This window comes from Antrostomus carolinensis, unplaced genomic scaffold (assembly GCF_000700745.2).
Source record: "Antrostomus carolinensis isolate BGI_N321 unplaced genomic scaffold, ASM70074v2 scaffold12220, whole genome shotgun sequence".
Taxonomy (NCBI): Eukaryota; Metazoa; Chordata; class Aves; order Caprimulgiformes; family Caprimulgidae; genus Antrostomus; species Antrostomus carolinensis.
In genome coordinates this window covers 77075-92869 of record NW_010290581.1, presented here as the reverse complement: position 1 = coordinate 92869, position 15795 = coordinate 77075, and the positions used below count along the sequence as shown (strand labels likewise).

General features: G+C 42.2%; 1 protein-coding gene across 1 annotated transcript; it reads right to left on the bottom strand.

Moving 5' to 3' along the window:
- Positions 1 to 4011: 4011 nt before the first annotated feature.
- LOC104529402 (lysophosphatidic acid receptor 1) lies at positions 4012 to 4980 on the bottom strand. The gene has a single exon (XM_010173703.1). It carries the CDS (start codon positions 4978 to 4980, stop codon positions 4012 to 4014), a length of 969 nt encoding a protein of 322 aa, XP_010172005.1.
- Between the last annotated feature and the right edge of the window lie 10815 nt (positions 4981 to 15795).

The window sequence follows — 15795 nt, the reverse complement described above, 5'->3', positions numbered from 1 at the left end:
TGGGTGGTGCAAATCAGTGATCTATTAGCAAGCCTGTGTATAAACAATCGGCGATCGATTAACAAACCTGGGTAGAGTCCATTATTGATCGATTGTGGAAACTGGGTAAAGGCAATAGGCGATCGATTAATGAGCCTGGGAAGCACTAATCAGTGATTGATTAGCGATCCGATGTAGAGGCGATAGGCGATCGATTAAAAAGCCTGGGTAAGGGTTTCGGCGATTGATTAGCGAACCTGGGTAGAGTGGATCATTGCTCGATTAGCAATTCTGGGTGGAAGCAATCGACGCTCGATTAGCGATCCTGGCTAGAGGCACTCGACGATCGATTCAAGAGCCTGAGTAGAGTCGATTATTGATCGATTGGCGATCGATTAGCAAATCTGGATTACAAAGCGATCGGCGGTTGATTAGCGAGCCTGGGTAGCGTCCATTATTGATCGATTACCAAAGCTGAGTAGAGTAGATCGGTGATCGATTAGCAATGCTCAGTAAAGTCGTTCGACGATATATTCAGATTAGAGAGTTCATCACTGGTTCATAAGCGATTCCTGGGTAGAGCCGACCGGCGATCGATTATTGAGCCTGGATAGAGTCAATCAGCGTTGGTCCGGGATCGAGCCGCCCGGCGATCGATTAAGGGTCCTGGATGGAGTCAATCGGCGATCGATTAAGGACCCTGAATGGAGCCGATCGGCGATCGATTACTGAGCCTGGATAAAGGCAATCGGCGATCGATTGACGAGCCTGGGTGGAATTGTCGGTGGTTGATTGGCAAGCCTGGGTGGAGAGAACGGCAATTGATTAGTGAACCTGGGTAGACGCGATCATTACTCGATTAGCAATCCTGGGTAGAAGAGCTCGATGTTCAATTAGCGAACCTGGGTGAACGTAAACGACGATGGATTAATAAAACTACTTACTAAATCCATTGTCGAACGCATCCACCGAGTCTCGTTAATCGATCGCTGATCGGCTCTACCCAGGCGCCTTAATCGATCCCAAATCGATTTTATCCAGGTTTAGTAGTCGATCCCCGATCGACTAACCAGGATCCTTAATCGATCCCCGATCGACTCTATTTAGGCTCGGTAATTGAATGTTTTTTTTGGATCCTTAATCGATCCCCGATCGGCTAACCAGGATCCTTAATCGATCGACAATCGACTCTATTTAGGCTCGGTAATCGATCGCCGATTGATTCAGTACAGGATCCTTAATCGATCCCCGATCGACTACCCAGGACCCTTAATCGATCGGCGAACGACTCTATTTAGGCTCGGTAATCGATCGCCGATCGACTTTATCCAGGCGTGGTAGTCGATCGCCGATCGACTCTACCGAGGATCATTAGTCGATCGGCGATCGACTCAGCACAGGATCCTGAATCGATCGGCAATGGAATTGGCACAGGATCCTTAATCGATCCCCGATCGACTCCATTTATGCTCTGTAATCGATCGTTTTTTGGATCCTTAATCGATCCCCGATCGGCTAACCAGGATCCTTAATCGATCGACAATCGACTCTATTTAGGCTCGGTAATCGATCGCCGATTGATTCAGTACAGGATCCTTAATCGATCCCCGATCGACTACCCAGGACCCTTAATCGATCGGCGAACGAGTTAATCGAGAGTCAATAGCTTTTACCAAGCATTGCTAATCGATCGCCGATAGCCTCTATCCAGGCTCGTTAATCGATCGCTGATCGACTCTACCCAAGATCTCTTATGGACCAATGATCAGCTATCTAGTCTTCTTAATCGAGAGTCGTTAATCGATTTTACCCAGCATTGCTAATCGAGCACTGATTAGCGACACCCAGGCTCATTAATCTATCGCCGATCGACTCTACCCAGGCTCCTTAATCGGTCGCTGACCTACTCTACCCAGGACTAGGCTCCTTAATTGGTCACCAACCTACTCTACCCAGGACTATTAATCGATCGCCGATCGACTCTATCCAGGCTCGGTAATCGATCTCCTTAATCGACTGCCACTCACCTCTACCCAGGCTCGTTAGTTGATCGCCAATCGCTTCTACCCAAGCTTGTTAATCAACTGCCAATCACTTTGTAACCCAGGCTTGCTAATCAGTCACCAATCAATTGGTCACCAACCTACTCTACCCAGGACTATTAATCGATCGCCGATCGACTCTATCCAGGCTCGGTAATCGATCTCCTTAATCGACTGCCACTCACCTCTACCCAGGCTCGTTAGTTGATCGCCAATCGCTTCTACCCAAGCTTGTTAATCAACTGCCAATCACTTTGTAACCCAGGCTTGCTAATCAGTCACCAATCACCCCACCCAGGTTTGTTAATCGATCGCCCATTACCTCGTCCCACGATCGCTAGTTGAGCACCGATTAGAGCCAAGCGTAAGGCGGGGCCTGGCCCAGCTCTCTCTGTGTTTCCGTATCCGCACAGATCCCGTCACTCACCGCCTGTCACTGGTTTTTAGATCTGGATATAAAACCCGTTTCACCTCGAGGGGTCTGGGCTGGATTCCAGCTGCCGCTTTGCTTCTGCAGTGACAGTCCCTGGGATGGCCCGTGAGCCACGAAACATTCAGGTCTTTACAAAGCACCTTGACAACATCAGTAGGAAGAGAAACCACTGTCACCTCACAAATATCCCACACCCCCCCCTCCAGGCTGACCTTTCCCATTTACTCTTCAGTAAATTTTGGTTCAAGCTCCTGTTACTCGGTTGAGGTTGAAATATGGTCAGTGAGAGACGGGCTGGAGGGTGGCACTGGGGGACAGAACAGGAAACGCTTCCAGACCAGGAGTCAGGAGAAAAACGGAGCCAGACTCATCTTGCCTGAGCTCAATTATCTATTTAAATAATTCTTTTTAGTTTGCATCATTTAGAGCCATCCATTTTCTGACATGTCTGAATTTTAATTCAGATAAAAGAGATTTTCCCCGAGTTCTCCAGTGGAAAGCAGCAGAGGAGCAGTTACAGCCCTAAACACACACCGCTGCCTGATGGATCTGATAACGTGACAACACTCGGCCATTTCTCACAGCTGTAGGTGACCCCGTTTCTCACAGAAAACTCACTCTTTTCTCATAGCTGCTCCAGGATTTTGTTCTTAAGTCACTCAACCCTTTTACAACAACAATAAAGCAAAGAAACTGGAAAGAAATCCCTGAAAGCCGGAGCCTGGACTGAGCGTGGTTGGACTGGCCCTGGGGGTGTGTGTGCGTTTCACCACTGTGAGAACGTTTTCACCGCGTGGATCCTCACAGCGATGATGAGCAGCACTTGAGACCTGAGCGCACTTTAAAAACCAGAACGATGAGTTAATGGCACCATTCGAGCGAGGATCTAGACCGGTAACTGCACAAGAGAGAAGAAATTAAAGCCTCGTCATTCTACTAGCGAGTATTCCTGTATAGCCAAGAATGAGCATTCATCTCCACTCGGATCTGACAGGTTAACTATTGAGCAGCCAGTTCCTCCTCAGAGAAGTGAGACCTTTTCCTGTTACAGAATACTGGGTCTGGACATTTTTATTTTATTTTGTACACGCAACTTCACTGCAATTCTGACCCTGGAGAATTCAAGGCAGGTTTTCTCCTAGAACAGTGCAAATTTCAAAAGCCACGGACTCAAGAGCGCTGCTATTTATAAGCAGAAATATGAGAAGTGTAGTCACAACTGTCTCACAAAAACATGTAATCCAGCTACAAACCACAATTAAAATGACAACAGAAAAACAATTCTGAGTGGCCCCGTTAACAGAGATTCATCAAATATTCAAAGATAAAATTGACTGTAAATAAGACAGTAAAATTACATTTCCCCTACACTACTGGAAGTTTTCTATCCATGTAACTGCCTTCAGAACCACACAAATAATACAAAAAGGATGTGAATCCCCGCAGCAAAGCGAGCGCAACAGAAGGCCGTTTCCAAATGCAAAGTAAACACGTTAATCCAGATCTCCCTCTGATGGCCCCACCAAGCCAGCAGCCCTGGAGCAAGGCCATTCCTGGCTAGATGTTCGCGATGGTGCAGGCTCGGCTACGGCTGGTGGAGAGGCATTTCAGAGTCCTGAGTTTAGCCCCCAGAGTTTTGCCTTTCAGGGTATAAATTATGGGGTTTCCCAAACAGTTCATGGTTATCAGCATAGCTGTGCAGTTTCGAAAGATGTAGACACCTGGGTAGAGATCAGCGTGGCACTGCTGGTTAACTGCATCAAATATGACTCCTGCAAAAAAAGGAGCGTAGGAGATCAACGCCAGGAGCCAAATAAAAATACTGGTTCTGGCAACCTGGATTTCAGCTGATTTGTAGGTGCTGGTAGCTTGTCCACATGCTTTCATTCTCAGCTTTCTTTTCCTCAGGATGATGATAATTCTAAGGTAAGTGAACAGAGGGATGATAAAAGCCACCACAACATTGGGAATGGCAATGAAGATGAGGTAGTTGATGCAAAATGGACTGTAGAGGACAGAGAGATTTTTTCCCATACTCAAGCAGTTCCACCCCATCAATGGCAAGCAGCCCAGAAAGAAAGCAAGGACCCAGTTAATTAGAACTACAGCTATGGAATGGTTTCTAGCAACCCTGAATCTTGTCCTCATGCTTTCAGCCACAGCCAAATAGCGTTCGATTCCAATGCTTACCAAGTTGTAGATGGTGGATAAAATAGCTGTAGTATATAAGGCATAAGGTGCAAGCATTTCCTTGGATCCAAAGATTGTAATGTCAGGATTGGTGATGAACAGTGTTGAGATCCAAAAGCCAGAAAAGCTGGTAAAGAGATCTGAAAAAGCCAAGTTGCAGAAGAGGATAGAGATAGGCTTGTGCAGATCCTTTGTCGCCACTCTGGTGAAGATGACTGTGCAGTTGATGATCACAGATGCGATGTTAATGGTCATTTGAGGGATGCCCAGTGCAAGTACTAAATAATGACTCCAAATTTTAGTGTGGTTAGTGGAGCAGTTTGGGTATCCATTCATGGTGGAAAATCCTACTTTCACCCGTTAACAAGGTCCACTTCACACATCCCATAAGAGATCATCCTACATGAGTGTTACTGCCACTTTGTTCTCCAGGTGAGGAATGAATCCTGACACACAGCTTCTGTTGCCACATTGTCACCATGACAGTGGATTAAACTTTAACCACTCATGTTTTTAAATATTTGGGTTACCAACTCAGAGCACAGCCAATTACCTTTAAGTTGCTAGGAGAGCCAAAAGCGGAAAACATATTTGCTACTATACAGATGATCTGCTTAAAGCAACCTTTATCGAGAGCTCAATCTGTCCAGTTCTCGTGAAGATGAAAGACCACAGCAGTAGTTTAAAAGTCTTTGAAGATATTTTAAAATTGAATGAATGTGAATTCGGTTTTAATTCACAAACAGATTAGTTGGATAAAAGATCAGAGAGTCTGAAAATGGAGAGCAGTCACTTTTTTTGTTCTGGAGCAGAGGAGTGTGTGACTGAGAGAACTCAAAGAACATCACTGTTGTGTCACTAACCTGGACCCCAATTCAGTGAGGATGTAACTCCTAATAAAGTGCTCAAGGTTGAGCAAGAGACAACAGAACCTGGTTGTTCACTGTCTCTTGCTTACAACTACAAACTGATGCAGCCAACAGTGGCTGTTTTTCTAAGTTAGGTCCTATCTCCAGAACAAAGCCCAGACTTGTAAGCAAAACCACACCATGAACTGCAGCACTTCAAAGGGGATCTAAAAAGGTAAGAGCCTCTGTCTCCACAGATGCTCTTGTGCTTGTATCTCCTTACTGAGTACTGGAGTACTCAGAAGTTGTCAGAATACACCTGGAATTGTATGACCTTTCTTCCCCTTGTGTAAATCAGAGGTACTGATACTTTACAAGCTAAAAAAAATTAAATAAAAAAGAGGTTTATTTAGCGAGTTGTTAAATTAACTGAATATTCAAACAAGGAAATGAAGGAGAATGGCTTAACCCTTTAGTAGATTAATTGCACTGGAGGCTTAAGATGCCTGAGCAGTTCTGAAAATGCCATTTTTTCCACCTGAATTCTTGCATGAGAATGCAGCCAGAAAACATCGGACACCAACATTTTGTTATGGAATATTTTGTGTTTAATTGTTTAAAGTCAATGTGTGACTTGTACATTAATAAACCAACATAATATCATTATATCTTTTATTTCCACATCTTTTTAAAAGTAAATGATTTTTGTGAACGAGGTTTGAAATACTCGAGGGGAAGATGCTCTTTGGACATCCCTTCAGTGCTGTCAAGCAGCAGAGGGCACTGCTGGAACAAACAGTAGTGTCCAGTGGGGATTTTAAACAGCAGAGAGGTTTAGGTGAGCAGTACCTCAGAGTAGCAATAGGAACAGCACCCTGGGTATTTTTTCTACGCAGAAGTGACTCCTTTTATTTGCTAATGCTTGAGCTTGGGTCACCTCTGTGTCACCCCACGTTTTATTCAAAAAGCCACATACAAGGAGAAATCTCCAGGGTGCTCTGGCTGCTGCCTGGCATCAATCTGCAACTGAGCAGCTTTCCTTTAGCAAAATTATCCAGGTAAAGCTATGTTACTTACAAAGTAAATCCAATTTATTGATTTATTTTACTATTATCCTAACAAAGGACTGATTTGTATTAGTAACAATTTTCTATCATGATATTGCATCAGCAGCTCCGCTAACTTCGTGGGCTTTCAGCACTCAATGCTGACGTTTGATCATCACCACAGTAATTCCAGCTCTCAAACTGTAAATCTGGGCACTATATGATAGTTACACCAGAACTTACAACTTAAGAAATTTGTGCTAAAATGTTGGGCTTAAAAGGGAAAATTCTATTGCTGCTTTTTTTTCTATTAAAGTTGAAGTGCATGAATAATTCATGTTGGTGTGCAAGTAGCAGTGCACACCTATTATATACTAGAAACACTTTATGCAAATAAGTAATAGGTATTTCAGACGGTCACAAAGAAATGCAAAGAATGATTATACAGAAATAAGGGCTGAGAACTGATTACTCAAATCTGCTGATGTATTAATATCCTACAAAATATTATTCTGAAAGTGTCACAGATAAACCATTATTTGCATCTCATAATCCACCTCATCCAGCCTTGTCAACCACACCTTTGGTGCGAGGTTGCTGCTGAACAAGGGTTCTATTATTTCTGTCACCTTGTCACTGCCAGCACCACGAGTCAGCAAGTCCTTTTAATAACATCAAGTGTGTCAGCAGGGAACGTACAGCCCAGCTGAACATCGGTCAGGAGTGGAAGAGGACACCAGACCAAGCCACACGCCCTCCTGATCTCTTCTGATTGTGTTTTCCATGGCTCTGTGAACTGTGGAAGGGCTGGGGGCTGTGATGAACAGCAGGCTACCCACAAAGTAAAACAGCTTCAAAAACATCCCAGTTACTAAGAAAAGCATATCCATGAACTCGGGCTTCAAAGTGCCCTAGATATGCCTAAAAATGCTACTTCAAATTTCTTTAATTTGAAAATCTGGTGTTCAGGCATGAAACACTAAACGACATGAGATCAGAATGCAATTAAAAATAATATCAAGTAGTATAAATAGCGCTTCACAAAAGCTTTGCAATCTTATTTCCCTAATATAATTGCATAAAAATTAGCATAATGTTGCTAGATTAAAGGAGACAACATTACTGTGGAAATTGTTTTTTTAGTGGGTTTCGATATAAAGAAAAAAACAGATTTGTATATTCCAAACCTCTGTAATAAATTCTGAGCTCGCAAAACCAGATGAAAAGTAGTTTGAATTGAAAACACTCTGTGAGACAGAGGGCTACTACACAGCTGAATCTGTGCATATAACAATCGCAATTTTAGGGTATTATACTCCCACATTCCGGGAACTTTGTGATCTTTCTTGTACTTACGCTCACAACACACCTCTGAGGCAAGAGTGTTATCTACATTTTACAAGTGGGAAAAGAACAATCACATTATTTGCTCAAGATCACGCAGAAGTCCAGTGCAGAGGGAACTGAATCTAATCTACACCGCAGACTAAGACTTTCAACACTGGTTGTACCTCGCTGTTGGCAAGTCTTTGATTGATATTTATCTAGATTTCCCCTTCTATAACACTTCTGAGTTCTAGAATTGTTTTTCTATTTCTTTATCTGAATGCCCTTGCTATTGTTTTGATATCTGTCATGCATGAGAAATGGCATTATTTTGTATAGAATCTCAAAGTTCAATAATAATTACCTGACGATTATGCCTGTGGAGAAGACAATCATCACTGAACATGTTGAAGAGACTGAGAAAGAGACATGAGAAGCTTCGGGCTGAAATTTTAATGACCATTTATCTCAAGTGGCTGTTGTGGAACATCTAACCTCACACAACTGAGCTTCCAGTTTCAGAAATGCCCATAACCTGCAGCTCTCAGACTTCAACAGGAATCACAAGTGCTCAGCAGGTCTCAGAACAACAGGCCCCAGCTGTGACATGCCAAAGTTGATTTCAAAACAGGAAGTTAAGTTCAGGAGCTGAGAGTCTTAGTTCTGTGCAGTAACCCTTGGACAACATACACTCTTACCTTAGCGTGATGCAAAAGCAATTCTCTATGTCCTTTATGCTGATAATACACCAAGAGACTTGAGTTGTGCCTGAAAGTACAGGAGAAAAAGCTGCATCCATGAAATGACAATAAGAACTCCGCAACACCATTAAGCTGCAGATGATTTGGTGATACTTTCAAAGTCACGTACATACACTACACACATGAGGAAAACAAGGCACTGAAAGGGTAAGGGATTTTACTGTTCTGGTTTCTTTCCTGTCACATTCTCCCTGAACTCATGCCCAATTCCTATTCCCATTCTTGAAACACCAGACCTTGTTTGTTGTGAAATGCCACAATTCAACTTTCTCCTCAATTGTCCCTGCACTCCAACTATACACTTTACCAAGCTGCAGACGGCACACAACCTGAGCCAAAAAATGTCAAGTTACATGCAGCTTTGCTAAGTGTTGAGGAAAATGAGTTCCTGCTTGCCATGACCTTCAGCAAAGCCTTGAGACAAGACAAGAACATCCATCTGCTCAGTCTTTCAATGGGCATCATAGACCTGCAAATAAGGAACATTCAGGAAAGGGAGTAATACAAATAAGGAGCCTATTTATCCAATTTATGTTTTAATTTATGCAGATTAAAGTCTTCCTCTTTGGAGAGGAAGACAGAAATGGGATGTATGATCTCCTTCCAAGATTTTTTTGAGATGTTTTCAAAACAGAGAGCTCTCTGCTCCTCCTCCACCCACTCTCTTTGAGGAATTCTTGCCTCACAGGTTTTGAGTTATCTGATGTCCCAGCTATGCTTTCATGGCCCTCACCAGGAATTCAAAGCAAAGACAATCATCAGGCTTGAATGTCTCAGACTGCTGTTTAGCATTAAGGTAGTTACAAGCCACAAAATAATGACAAGGACAGCTAGTTGCAAGGACATCCTCACAAACCAGGCCCCCTCCCTGTCTATGCAGAGCCTCAACATTTCTCTGAGATGCCAGAACTGTTATTTTTCACCTTTGAGGAACTCACATTATGCTGTCTAAAGGGAGACAAACAGTGATAAATACCTGAAACCAAGGCTGTGTGGTAAACAAAGCCTTCCACCGATAATTTGTACGTGAAGAATCCAGAATGCACCTTATCCCTTTAGACATGAAACAGACCACGTAAAGGGTTTCTTCCTTCTGAACTAAACAACTAGAGAGGCACAGTGAGGACTCTTGTTCCAAGAAAGCAATGGTCAGAAAAGTGTGTGCTTCAAAACCAGGCAAAGCAAAACACACAGAGGTAACTGAGGCACACATCCTTCAGAACACATCTCCAGGAGATACGGAGATATTGAATTGCACGCTGCTAGTGCTTCATCACTCACCAAATGAAGACTGTTCATCCACATAGAAGAATAGTGCTTTAAAGAAATACTGGGAAGAAGAAAGAAGTTCAGCTTTACTAATAATGACATCACATAATACAGGTCTAATTCTCAGGTATAGACTAAAATAGATAGTAAGCAGTTAACGCACCGGAGCTGAGCAGAAGTCCAAATAAAGAGCCAGTGCAAGTGCTTCTATCTATTCCCTGGAAGTGACCTTGTGTTAGAACAGAGCAGACTCACAGAGAATCATCGCCAGCCCACATTTTCACATGAAGGGATGAAGACAATGTTTCTGATTCAGCAACAGCTACAAAATCAGATTCCCTATTCAGTGGGGAGGGAACTCTAACAAAGAAAACTACAACACACAACTAAATGAAGAGCACTTAGTGTGTTCTCTCACTCTGAAGGGTTGGTTCCAAATCACCCAGTCACTAATAATGAAATCCATCTGTGTTTTAAGTCTCTTGGAAGTGCCTCCCTCTGCCACTGCAGGGACAATTCCTCCCAGGTCAGCTCAGCTATGAACAGGATTTGGACTCAAGTCAGTCTCACCCTCACAAGCCTTAGATCTTTCAAGAGCAACAACTCAGCCTCCCAGCACGAGGAGCTGTGCCACCACTGCCTCAACTTTGACTGGGACTCATGCATCTGTACCACAGAGTCAGAGCCAGGCTGCTCTCATCTCCTCTTGCCTACGCTGTTGGGACACAGCGGGACTGCAGCCATTCAGCTGGAAGGTTAGGAACAGCTCTGGACTTCCTCCCTTCAGCACATGGAAGGATCATTTGGCTCACACACATGCAAACTTCATTAGCTGTCACGTCAGCCCCTCCAAACTTCCCATGAAGCCCTTCTGGTAGCAGCAGGCTAATGTCAGATCTCACGTGTTTCAGAAACCAGGCTGGGGGAAACAGCTCCAAAATCTTTGCTGCTGTGGCTCTTAAGGCCACAAAATAAGCCCGGTTTTCACTGGTTTTGATATTCCTTCCTATTCTTTCTTAGCCTGTAGCTATGGACACAACTGCAATCATTAAGACAGAAAAAAAACCTACCCTTGAGTTCAGTGATCTACAATAGACTCCTTGTCTCTTAGCTTCTCTGACCAAGATCCTCATATATATTGAGGTTCAATGTCCAAAGGCCTTTATGGAAAACCCACCTACAGTGCAATTCCTTTCAGAAATATCCCTAGGTGCAGAGATGTCATCGAGAACTGATAACCAAGCACCTCTCAGGTAAGGTTCTTTAGAAAAAAACCCAAAGATCACATGATGTCTGCCCTGCTTATTTAGATTACAGACTCTATAAGGAAAGGGCAGTCTTTCCCTGAGTCTGCCTTCCCTTTCTAGCACAAATAAAGACATAGTTAACATGACTGCAGTGCAATTTATCACCACTTTAATAATGACAGGCTGGAAGGTTTACAAAAGGGGAAAAAAAAATCCTGAATTTCAAGATTAAAATATCTAACTCTCAGATTTTTTAAGTCCTAAACAGAGGGTTTCTAGCAGATTCTTAGCCTTCAGAGAACTAAACACAAACAGAGCACAAAAAAAATTCATCAGAGCACTTTGGTTCAGCTCCTCCACTGAAGACCATCCCCAGAGAAGAAAAAAAGAAAAGCCCATGAGTAAAACATCTTGTAGATGCCCTTGAAGGCTGACACCACCTGACACGGCCATGTTCACGCCCCCATTTCTCTCTACGTGCTCAGCATGCACCTTGCTTAGATAGCTCCACCGAGACTGCCAAACTAGGAAGTGAAAAAATGCAACAAATTCCCTTATTGTTCTTGTCACTGCAGTAACTATTTATCTTAGCACCATGTGCTAGGCAAATCATCATCTGTTCTGCTTTAATCTACCTAATCCAGGATGGAAAAACACTACCCAGCAAATCTTCATTGTTGGAATGTTATTTATAACCATCCTTTTTATGAATAAAAGACCTGCTCATAAGTCAGCTGTCAGATTTCCCGTCGTTATTACAGGTCCTGTCCCTACTGCTAAGAGCAGAACAGCCATACTCTGCACGGGCGAGCCAGCAGCTCTTGGGAAAGGCAAGAAGCATTTTCTTGGCTCCTTTTATTTTTAAATTCAGCCCTTGCTGGATGACTAGGCTTGCTCAGTGCAGCCAGCATAACACCACTGCACTCTGTCCATCCCTTCAGGGAAGAGCACTGGGTGAAGCATCCTGCTCCTCTCCTTCCACCCAACCCAGCACGTGGGTTGCACCCCCATGGACAGACACACATTTGGGGAAGGGGAAGAAGAAGTTGCACTCCCTCTTTCATTTTTCTCACCTGTATCAAAATCCAGCCCCAGCTGAAAAGATGGAAATGTGTCTATTATAGAGACTCTAGAGCAAAAAGTAGTAGTGCCATTTTTCTGTACACACCTTTGTTGAACACAAAGACTGAGTTACCACTGAATCAGACACATGGAATTAAAGCATTCAGACAGGAAAGCAAAGGAAACAGGAAAAAAAAATACTCTGTATATATTTTACTATAGTACCAGAAGGAGGAAAGTTATGAAAGTATTATTAACCTCCCCCCCCCAAAAAAAAAACCTCCTAACCCCCCCCAAAAAAATGCAAAGCAAGCAAGCAAACAAAAAAAGGTGCACTCCTAGTTAATTAACTAAGTGCAAAAGCATATATAAGTAAGGTGTGGGTATGCCACCTAATAAACATTTCCTGTTACTACCCACAGAAGTCCCAAATCCACCCCAGTCCTGAGGAGCTGTTTGGAGGGTTGCAGGGTAGGGATGGGGGGGTTTGAGGGAGTTGGTTTTTTGTTTGTTTCATTGGGGTTTTTTGAAACAAAACATTAACCTTAACGCAAGCATTAACTGAATGTCTTGTGGGCTGTCAGAAAAAAAAAGCTGCCAGTAAAAAAAAAAAAGTAGCATTTCAGTAATAGGTTACTGACCCTGCACAGGTTGCAAGGTCTCAGTTATTCACTACAGGCACCTGCTTAGTGCTAGAAAGCCTTATTCCTTTTGGCCATTCATTTTGCAAAAATGAATAAATTTAGGCAAATCAGGAGAAGGGTAAATCTGGAGAAATTACAAAGGGGAGGAGTTCACCTTCCTGGCTATGGCTTTCAGGTCTGTCCAGGACTCCTTACTCCAGTATAAAACTGAGAGCAGAAATATGATCACATACTAAGGAGTCTAATCAATTCTGGTTTCAACACTGCGCCTATTTAAAATAGATAATGGAATTGCTGTTCCTTGTTCTGTTCTCTCTGCACATTCTCAAGACAGAGGCAGTAGGTAAGTCCTTGTCTGCTCTTTCTAACCCCATCTACCAAGGCTACTTTTATTTACAATTTGTTTCTGTGTATCAGTACATGCAGTACAGACTCTCTCATTCTTCTATATAACAAGTGAAGAATGTTTTATTTATTTCTCTGCCTTTTATTATTTGTGGTAAAATATCAGGTGTAGACTTTTCTCATGAATGAATGAGTGGGATTTTTTTTCACCTTTAGAGATTCTAGTTGCCTTCCTCCTCCAAGAAAAATCAATAAGGTTTGACTTGATCTCTATAGTTAATTATATGTACAAATTTTTAAAAAATCAAAACATAATTTCTTTATCTGGAAACTTTTTAAAACTTCAAATAGCTTGTTTAGGTTTTCTACTCATATCGCATTGCTGTTTACAATGTAAGTTGAAATTCTTATGGTTGCCTACTGAGAGTGAAAAAACAGTATGTCTTTGCTGCATTAGCCCAGCAGATCCATCTATTTTTGCACTCCCTGCACTATGTACATAAGTACACTACGCACGTACGATGACTGGATTAAACAGCGAACTATAATTAGTATTGAAAAATGCAGAGGATATTTTTATGCTTCTATTGGATCAGCTATGCTATAACATTGAACAAATCACATTTCCTATGTAAATATCAGCACACAGCCCGAAAATTAAAGATAAACACTGCAGTTCGTAACAGCAATGAAGGGTCTATTGTTTGCACTAAAATAGACCAGACTGCATTAAGGGGAAAAAAAAAAAAGATACAATATTATCAGAGGTATCAGAGGGAAGCACTGCACCAAGAGCCTGTTAAAGGGACATGGCTTTAAAGCAGATCAAGATTCAGTTACCAGACTTAAAGTACCAGAGACCTGAGGTGCTCAGAAAGTGCCTCAAGGAGCGCAGCCTGAGCACTGGGGAAATTGAGGTGTTGCCCACATTTTATTTCTTTGTTCTTAATTAATTCTCCATGACTCAGTAGCTTGCCCTTTCCAGATTCTTACCTGACAGTTCAAATACCTTCCCCTCTTTTTTAGTCTGTATTTTGTAGCTATTCTGTCTCTGGAGACTTCCTACACGTGGTACAGGTAAACAGATACACAAAGAACCTTTGCTCTTCCAAAGTCTACAACTAGTATTTGCTTGATACCGATTCCTGACTGATTAACACTTTGCTAAATTTACTGTTCTATTGAGGGATGTATTACAGGACCCTGAAAGACTATTTAGAAAACCCTTATGGGCTTTATTAGATTAGCATTAATAATTAGTGTTTTAGCAGACGGAAGATAGGGAACGCATAGAACAAATTTTGTTGCATTTTTTCCCACCCACGATTATTTCCACTTTCTTCCCTGAGTGTAGAGGCAAACTACACAGTCCTTAATGCACAAGAAATCTGCTCTTCCCCCTACATTCTTCTCCAAACCTTTTCCTAAGGTAGAAGTTTCACAGGATACATTATGCTAAGTAAAACTGTAAACATTTCAAGAAACCTCAACTTTTTAGAATCAGTCTAAATTAATTTTTGTTCTATTTGGAAAGCATATTTTTTAAAAAATGAGGATTTCATTTCTATCTTATCACTTTCCAGAACTAGCTTGAGTGCTATCTACTTATCAGCTCATTTAACATACCTCCACCAGGGCTGTTTTCTAATCTGGGCAGCCTCATAATTCATCACACTTAAATAGTCAGTATGACTGATTGCTAATCTTTCCTACTGCTTTCAGCCTTGACCTGTCTTAATATCATAGCATTTATGTTTTAAACTTATTACTAACAGTCCTTGCAGGGCTTTATAAAGAAGCAAGCTTCATTATCCCCATTCTAAAAAAGGGAAACCAAGGCACATTGGTGCAGCCACCTGCCCAGAGATCAAGCAGCACCAGGAAGAGAAACCACCTATCTTCAACCTCTGTCCAGCATCTCATCCACTGACTTATATGGATCTCAGTTAGCATATTCCATTAATAGCTGCACTGATGAACCTCAAATGGCTTGCTGGATTCCTTTGAGAGATCAGTGACCCTGATAGAACTGCTATTAGACATGCAGAAGAGGCAAAATGTCTGCAATGTTCCAACAGGAATATCCCAAACCTTTTGAGAGAGAGGTTTTATTAATGGTAGATTCAGTCTAGTGCCATCCAGAGAACAACAATTGCAGAGGACAGTTATACGTGGCCGTCTAGAAGCTTTGTAGTGGGGTTACAGTGAGCTCCATGTGTTACTGAAAAATAATTTTCTTTAAGAGGAATGGAATGAACCCCAGCATGTTTTAACCTTTTTCTTTATCACAGATCAGGACTTAGCCATGAGAAGACATTCTCTCACAGTCCATGCTCTAGTGCTCCAAAAGATTGATGCATGATAGAACATGATTCCTCTAATTTTCTACATTTCTACTTACATGCTTTTAACTTTCACAAACATAAAATTTACATAACCATGCTGGCACTGACGTTGTCGGCTTTAATTCTCAGTCTGATGTTTCCTCGGGGCCATTCAAATACAAAGGATACCCGATATCTCTATAAGCAGCACAAAAAGAGATGCTTTAACTTCTGTTTCCACTTCTAATGGTATGAACTGCACACACATTTATATTGGTG